This window comes from Physeter macrocephalus, chromosome 7, assembly GCF_002837175.3.
Source record: "Physeter macrocephalus isolate SW-GA chromosome 7, ASM283717v5, whole genome shotgun sequence".
Taxonomy (NCBI): domain Eukaryota; kingdom Metazoa; phylum Chordata; class Mammalia; order Artiodactyla; family Physeteridae; genus Physeter; species Physeter macrocephalus.
Genome location: NC_041220.1, coordinates 114,820,760 through 114,829,852, shown reverse-complemented (window position 1 = coordinate 114,829,852; position 9,093 = coordinate 114,820,760). Strand labels below are relative to the sequence as shown.

The 9,093-nt window shown below is 36.3% G+C and overlaps 1 protein-coding gene across 1 annotated transcript in view; it reads right to left on the bottom strand.

Annotated features, from left to right (window-relative positions):
• Positions 1-467: 467 nt before the first annotated feature.
• Positions 468-9,093, bottom strand: part of LRIT3 (leucine rich repeat, Ig-like and transmembrane domains 3) — a 43,970-nt gene continuing 35,344 nt past the window's right edge. Inside the window, exons 5-6 of the mRNA XM_007105855.4 lie at positions 2,147-2,584; positions 468-2,056 (exon numbers count right to left, since the gene is read on the bottom strand). Coding sequence (XP_007105917.3) covers positions 2,537-2,584 — 48 coding nt within the window. The 3' untranslated portion in view covers positions 468-2,056; positions 2,147-2,536. The remainder of the gene's footprint in view (positions 2,057-2,146; positions 2,585-9,093) is intronic.

Genomic DNA, 9,093 nt, shown 5'->3' with positions numbered 1-9,093 from the left:
GTGGAGAATATATATGCAATTTGGGGATGGGAGGCCCTTTTTAACCAATATGTAAGTGTGAACATGACTGATTTAACTATACAACAAACCTCTATGAAAAACACCATAAATAAAGCTAAAATACATATAAAAAGCAAGGGAAGAATATTTGTGATATATGAGGCAGAGGTACAATTAATATCCTTAATATTTAAATATTCTTACAAATTAAAAAGGCAAAGACCACCAGTCCACAGTAGAAAAACGTGAAAAGTCCAAAAATAAGCTATTCACAAAAGAAACATAAACAACCAAAACATAAAAGCAGATGTTCAATCTCAGCAAGGAAAAAATTAATTCAAATTGAAATAATACAGAAATATTTGGCCACTTACAGGACTGTAAGGAGACCTTGATTCTCTTGGTGGGAAAATAACTCCAAAATATCCTTTATCCAGATTCACCAATTGTTAACATTTTGCTGCAGGTGCATCATTAATCTCTTGCTCTCTTGAAATACATATTGAAGAATAGGTTGCATACATCATAATACATCACGCCCCTCCTCTCCTCAGTATTATTACATGTGCATATTTTATTATCCTTTGTAAGGATTTTGTTTACTGCCATTGAGTAAAAAGATAATAATCTAGCTCACACTTATTAAATATATTAGTGGATATCAAAATCATAAAACTATTCTCCAAAAGAATTTCCTTGATCATCATAACACATATTAAACACCTGGAAAATGGACTGACATAGTTGTTTCCTTCTCAGAGTTTGGCTCCTAAAACATGACCACAGTGAAGAAACTTGTAGCCATACATCAAGAACATTATTTGAATTCCAAGACAGTACCGGAGGGCCAGTTTATCCAGCAGCACATTGTCATGCGTGCACATAAGCACGAACACACAGATGCACCCACATGTTTAAAGAAGCCAAGAAGCTGGGATACACCCCTTGAGCAATGCTTTGAAAACCAAAACCCTAGGTGTCCAATTTTACAAATGTGCAAATTGCTAAAGTGAAATAAGATTCTGCTAAGGGTAAAATGATATCAGGATTAGCAGGGGTGTGTGGGGAGGGAGGTGAAGGACTACTAAGGAAAGAGAATTCGATGAATGTTGAGTTTGTAAGTATTTCCCTGGGATAAGGAAACTACTCCATTTGTCCAGAAGAAAGAGAATCAGCTGCTGTGTTTGGACCCTGGCTATAGATATGGTGTGTTTGGAAATATGGCAAATATCATGTTTAAACAAATACCAAAAATGCCTGCCCAAAGCAGTCATATTCTAATAATACACATGCACCGTTTGATTCTGTCTAGAGATGCATCGTAATTGCATTAATATCAGAGTCAATTTTCTTTTTTAAAAAATATTTATTTATTTAGGCTGAGCTGGGTCTTAGTTGTGGCACACGGGATCTTCATTGCGGTATGCAGGATCTTTTAGCTGCGGCATGCGGGCTTCTTAGTAACGGCATACTTGAGGGCTCTAGTTCCCCATCCAGGGATCGAACCCGGGCCCCCTGCATTGGGAGCACGGAGGAGTCTCACCCACTGGACCACCACGGAAGTCCCATCAGAGTCAATTTTCAATTTTCACTACTTCTCCTTAAATGTTTAGTCTTTCCTTAACAAACTGAGGAACATGATCTAATCACTTATGTTCATTGAAGTTCTGGTGTTTTTTCCAATGCAGGTTGAACATATGAAAAAGGATGATAATCATAAACTCTGTCAAGCTGAAAAAAATAGTTTCATAACAGATTTCTATCTGTAATTCAGAGGTGGGTCTTTAGTTGGGTTTCTATTTCCTACCTTCATTCTAATCTTTGATCTACTGGCCTGTATTTTTTTTTTCTTTTTTTTACTTTGAAACAATGTCAAACTCACAAAAAAAGTTGCAAATGAACTCCAAAATGTGCTTTATCCACATTCACTAGTTGTTGACATTTGCCACATTTGCATTACCAATCTCTTGTTCTCTCCAAGTACATATTGAAGTTTGGGCTGCATACATCATAATACATCACACCTCTTTACTCTTCAGTAGTATATATGCATCTCCTAAGAACACAAATATTGACTTTATTCTCTTATATAATCTCAGTACAGCTATTAAACTCAAAGAATTTAATATTAATATTATACTTTTACCTTATCAATCATCCTTATCCCAATTTCATCAATTATCTCAATAATGTCCTTTATACTTTTTTCTCTTCAGAGTCCAGGATCCAGTCCAGGATAACATATTGCATTTAGTTGTTATTTAGTCTTTGTTCTCATTTAATCTGGAACAATTCTTACTTTACCTTTAATGACATACTTTTAAAGACTACAGGCCAGTTATTTTTGAAGAATGTTCCTCAATTTGGGTTTATCTGCTGTTTTCTCATGATTAGATTCATTCTATTGCATCCCCAGCCAGAATACTAAGTAAGGGGTATTGTGTCCTTCTCAGGAAATGACATATTGAGGCAGGTTATGTCTGTTGTCTCCCATCAGTGATGTTCATTTTGCTATCCAGTCAAAGGACTGTTCTGCTTATCCACTGTACAGTAACCATTTTTTCCCATTGCAGCAGTGAGCAATCTGTGGGGAGACATTTAGAGACCATGCAAATATCCTGATCCTTCTCAAATTTTTTACCTGGATTTATCATTTATTGATAATTCTCACCCAAACCAATCTTTAATGATTACAAAATGGTGACTCTTGATTTATCAATCAGCTTTCTGCTATAAGGAGGGCTTTCACTTCATATCTGTCTATCTACCTGTCTACCTATCTATCTATATATCTATCTACCACCTACCTACCTACCTACCATCTACTATATGTTACCAGTAATGACTCATGGATTTCTGTTTTATTCAGTGAGTTATAAACTACTACTGTCTTTATTTATTTTCATGTTTAAATTTTCCCAGATTGAGCCAGAATCTGGATTCAAGCTGGATTCATTGCTCTGTCATTTTTTTTTTGAGCACTTCCTTATATTCTGGCACAAGAAAATGTTACCTTCCCTATCACAGTCTTGAAATCAGCTATTTCTCCAAGGAAACTTGGGTTCCTCTTAGTGTGGCACGGTATTTAGAAGGTAAGATTTTGGTGCTAGGTATGCCCATTACTACTGGAGTGTAATTGCTTCTAGCTGTTCAAAAGGTAGAGCTAAGAGAGGAAAAACATAGGTACATAGATAGATGATAAAGACAGACAGATAGATAGATAGATGGACGGAGAGACAGACAGACAGACAGATGGACAGAAAGATAGACAGACAGACAGATATGAAATAGTTCATACCTTCAAGTCCAAATTCCAATCCACCCCACAAGATTTTTTCCTTGCCTTTCCCTATCCCATATTTGTATCTTCCTGCACAGTAAAAATCCTGGTTTCCAAGAATATCAATCCATTCACTCATTTACTTATTCCTACAACGCATAAGAAATAATTTTAGAATTGCTACACCTATAATACTACAAAAATCAAATCTAAAAAAAAAAAAAAGTTCAAGCTTAATTTGTGGGTTAATTTCTCCCCCTAGACTGAGAGTATATAGTAAAGGACTGTATTCAAAAGATATTTGAGGAAAACTTCCACTTCTAGTAAGATAGGATAAACATACTTTTCTTTATTTCTTCTGTTCAGTACAACTAAAAACCCTGGACTTTATACATAAAACAAACATAAGAAGGCTGAAAGGTGGAGAGAAGGCAGACCAGCCAGGGACCTCAACACCTGAGGAACGACATGATGGTGAATTCCCTGGGTTTTCTTTTTGCTTCCTGTATCCCACACTTGGAACTGAAGGAGCTGGCAATCCAGAAATTTCAATAGGCATAGATAAACACAAAACAACAAAAGCCTGTTCTCTCTAGCCAAATGGTAGCCTAGCAAGATGGAAATCTTTTGGATGATAACTAACTGCTCTTCTCTAACCAAATATCACAGAAAAACCTGGGTCCCAACCCCACCCCATGCCAGCAAAAGCCAACTGGGGATCCTAGACTTTCACCCTTGCTGGGCTGTAATGAGGTATCCCCACCCTTCCCCAATTACAACTGCATGTAAATCTACAATTATCTCGAAATAAAAATTTTAATTAAAAACAGGAACAGGGCTTCCCTGGTGGAGCAGTGGTTGAGAGTCCGCCTGCTGATACAGGGGACACGGGTTCGTGCCCCGGTCCGGGAAGATCCCACATGCCGCGGAGCGGCTGGGCCCGTGAGCCATGGCCGCTGAGCCTGCGCGTCCGGAGCCTGTGCTCCGCAACGGGAGAGGCTACAACAGTGAGAGGCCCACGTACCACACACACACAAAAAAAACAAGAACAAATTATTTGGATTACTTCTTCCTTCTCCCCTTCAATGTGGATAGGTTATAAATTAGAAATAGTTGGGATTTGTTTTTGCTTACATTTAGTTTTATTTTCCCATACTTGAGGTTTTCATCTTAATTTTTGAATATGTAGAACATTAATATGCTTCCAAAAGGAAAAAAAAAAAAACTATACAAAAAGGCATAGTCAGGCATCCCTGGTGGCTCAGTGGTTGAGAATCCGCCGACCAATGCAGGGGACACCGGTTCAAGCCCTTGTCCAGGAAGATCCCACGTGCCGCAGAGCAACTAAGCCCGTGAGCCACAGCTACTGAGCCTGTGCTCTAGAGCCCACGAGCCACCACTACTGAGCCCACAAGCCACAACTACTGAAGCCTGTGCATCTACAGCCCATGCTCTGCAACAGAAGAAGCCACCGCAGTGAGAAGCCCGTGCACTGCAACAGAGTAGCCCCCACTCGCAGCAACTAAAAAGAAAGCCGGCACACAGCAACAAAGATCCAATGCAGCCATAAATAAATAAATAAATTTATTTTTTTAAAAAAGGCATACTCAGAGAAGTGTCCTCTTTCCCCTATTTTCTCCACATTAATCTCCTCTTCCCTCTTGCCTTCCACCTCCACACCCCTTTAGGCAATCTATTTCACTGCTTTCTGGTTAAACCTTCCTGTTTCCTTTTGCAAGAGTAAGCAGATATATGTATGTATGTTTTATTATTTCCCTTTCCTTCTAACTAGGTGTCTAGCTCCAGAAAAAAAAAATTTATTGGTATTTTTATTGGGATAATTTTTTTAAATTGAAGTATGGTTGATTTACAACATTGTGTTAGTTTCAGGTGTATAGCAAAGTGATTCAATTACACTTATTTATATTCTTTTCCATTATGGCTTACTATAGGATATTGAATATAATTCCCAGTGCTATACAGCAGGACCTTGTTGTTTATCTATTTTTTATATAGTAGTTTGTATCTGCTAATCTTTATTGGGATAATATTAAATTTATAAATTAACTTTGAGAGAAATTATATTTTGATGATGTTGGAACAATCTAATCAAGATTAAAGACTCTCTCTGTTCGAATTTAATTTTATATTTTTCAGAAATGATTTTTTCCTCATATAGATTTTAAATATTTCACATTTCATTTATTTCTAAGTATTTTCGATTTTTTGCTATTGTAAAACGGCTTTTCTTTTCCAAAATATCTTCTAGTAGTTATTATTTGCTTATATGAAAGTTATTAAGTTTGGTGTGTTAATTTTATTAACCTGGTCGCCTTGCTGATTTCTTTCATTGAGTTGTTTTTATCACTAATTCTCCAGGTTTTCTAGCATTACTATTATGTCATCCTCAAACAGAGTTAGTTTTAATTATTTTTCTGTTCCAGTTTTTATACCTTTGTTTTCTCTTGGCTAATTGAGCTGGTTAATACCTCCAGTAATATGTTAAATAATAGTGGAGATAGTAGGCATTCTTGCTTTGTTCTGGCCTTGATGGGTGTGCCTCTGTTTTCACATTAGGTAAAATGTTGGCTTTATATATGAATGTGTGTGAATATATACATACATATGTATATACACATACACATATACGTGTGTGTATATATACATCAATGTGTATATGTCTACCTTAATCATATCAATGGTATTTGACATTTCCTAATCAATGATCTGTGATATATGAATATTACACATAAAGGAAGTGTTCACCAATTTTTATTTTCTTCAAAGTTTTTACTAGGCATGAGTGTTAAATTTTTTCAAAGGCTTTTTCAGAGCTATTAATATATTAGTTTATATTAATAGATTTTCTAACATTGAATCATCCTTGCATTTCTTTACAAACCCTTTTTGGTCATGATGTTTTCTTAATGTGGTATTGAAGTCTGTTAACTAAAATTTTATTTTGGATTTTTTGCATCAATATTCATAAATGATATTTATCTGTAATTTTCTCCTTTTTAAACTCTATCATATTTAGATATTAGTGTTATACTCCCTTTGTAAGAAAAATTTGGAAGTTTTCCTTCATTTTCTCTGAAGCAATTTAAGTAGCACTAAGACTATCTGGTCTCTTTTGCAGGATTCCCCTATGTCATTTGAGTCTAATGACTTTTGCAGGATAGTTTATTAATAACTTCCTTTAATTCTATTATAACTGCTCTGCTTATGTTTCTATCAACACTTGGGCCCATTTTGGTAAATTGTATTTTCCTATGAATTTCATCTAGGTTTTCTAATTTCTTCACATACAGTTATGCAAAGTAGTCTTTCATGGCTTTTTAAAATTTTCTGTGTAGCAACAGTTATTTGTCTCTTGTCATTTCATGCTGTATATTTGTGCTTTTTCCCTTTTTAAAATTAAATTTGTTAGTGGTTCATCTCTTTTGTTTATTAAAAAAACAGGATTTTGATTTAATCTCCTGTTTTTCTATTTTCTGCCTCATTAATGTCTAATTCTACCTTCATTATTTACTTCCTTGAAGTTTCTTTTTATTTACTTTCTTGTTCTTTTTCTAGGTTTATTTTTTATTTAGATATTTAATTCACTTATTTTTCTTTTTATTCACTTTCATTTTTATGTACTTGCCACATACGTACTTGCCACTATGAATTTTCTGCTGATCACTACTTTAAAAGTAGTATCTCATTAATTTTTATTTATAGATTTTAAAATTATCACTATTTTTCAGAAATTCTGAAATTTATCCTTAGATTTTAGCTTTCACACAAGCGTTAACTAACGAAAGATCTTTTAAAAATTTCTTAGTGGGAGGTTCTACTTGGTGGATTGAAGATGGCCATACATTTTTTACATACTTCCACTGAGAGGTGGGGTCTGTTTACCTTCCTCCTTGATTCTGGACTGGACTATTACTACTTAGATCAACAGAATATGTTGCTCTGGATGTATCTTATGAGGACTGTCAGTTACTGCTTTGGTCTCTTGAATCCCTGTACCACCACATAGGAGTCTGACGATTCAACTAGAGAGACCATGTGCAGAGCCCTGAAACTACAGAGAAGGGAAGGGAATGCAGTTAAACCCAGCCTTCCATGTCCCAGTTCCTGCCAAGGCACTGGATATGTGGGTAGAGAAGTCATCTTGGAAGTGTATTCTCCAGCCAAGTCATCCCAGCTGACACCATAGAATCAGAAATAAACTACCCAGTAGAGCTCTTTCCAAATTCCTCACCCACAAAATCATGTGCAAAATATAATGTTTTAAACCACTACATTTCAAGCCACTAAGTTTAAACCTCTTAGGAAAAAGAGAAAATAGCTTTTTATCTCTTATAGCCTCAAAAGGCAGCATAACTGTATAGAAAATTTTTGGCTTGCATTTTCTTTCCCTGAATTTTCTGAAAATGCACCTCTGCTGTACCTTGTTTTATATGTGGCTTTTTAGAAGTCTGATGGCAGCCTAATTTCCTTAACCTTATAACTAATTTGATCTTTTTGCCTGGAGGCCCTGAGGATGTTTTTCTTTGTCTTTAAAGAGTAATAGTTTTAATCTTCTGTATTTGGTGGCTTGCTTGCTTTTTTTTTTTTTTTTTTTTTTTAATTTCCCTTGGTTTTTAAGGAAGGCATGCATTTTGTTTTTGTTTTAAAGGGTCTTTCAAAATGCCTTTTTTTTCCTACTTAACATTTTACTATCTGGTCTATAATTCTTAAATAGTATCCTTTGACTCCCACATATTACTTATAAAGCAGGCAATTATCTTTTCTACTCTATTTTTCTCTTCCTTCTCCTCTCATTTTTTAGTTGCATTTTTTCTACTATCAGTATGTACAATGCTCACATACTATCCTTCCACCCATATACCCACTCTTGTCTCAGTCTTTGTTCTACACTTAAATGTATTAAATGATGAACGTCAGTGCATTTGCCTTAATTTCCCCCTTCTTGCTTCTTTCCTTTCTCTTATTGCCATATCTTTGAAGGGTATCACGCTTTTCTGACTCCTCCCCTAGAAGCAATGCTTTTCCAAAGCTTCCAATTCTGGTCCCACTCACTTTCAAGGCCCTTCCCTATAGCTCATGCTATGAACTACCAAGCCCCAAACCTGAGGTCAGTATATTTACACTAGTTTGTCTTTTATTTTCTGGGTGTGATTTTTGTCTCCGCTTCACATGTATTCTCAGCTCTCCTCTTTCTTTCTTAAGCCTTCCTTCTCTTACTCTCCATACCCCTAGGCTTGCAGCAATGGCAAGATATCTGTTGGAATTTGATGTTTATTTCTCTTACAAGCAATGTGAGGTTCATGGTATTCTCTATCTCCTACTAATGCTAAAAATGTGGTCATGTGTGGTTTTTTGTTAAACTAATAGGTTCTTTGGGGAGGGACGAATGCATGAAGATAATAGGATACAGGTGGCCACCATTATCCTCTAGACTTGCTATCTTGCTTTTTTGAGATGTTTTCTCTCAAAATTCTTCAGTACTCTTACCTTTCTTTCTTTGCTCCTAGGAATCACAGAGAACATGATAAGGAATTCAGCATCAATGGAAATCTATGTAACTACAATACTTCAAAAATTTAACTCCTTACTACTGTTACAATGTTAAACACTTGGGAAATTCTTTAAGATAAAAACAACTAGGGCTTCCCTGGTGGCGCAGTGGTTGCGCGTCCGCCTGCCGATGCAGGGGAACCGGGTTCGCGCCCCGGTCTGGGAGGATCCCACATGCCGCGGAGTGGCTGGGCCCGTGAGCCATGGCCGCTGAGCCTGCGCGTCCGGAGCCTGTGCTCCGC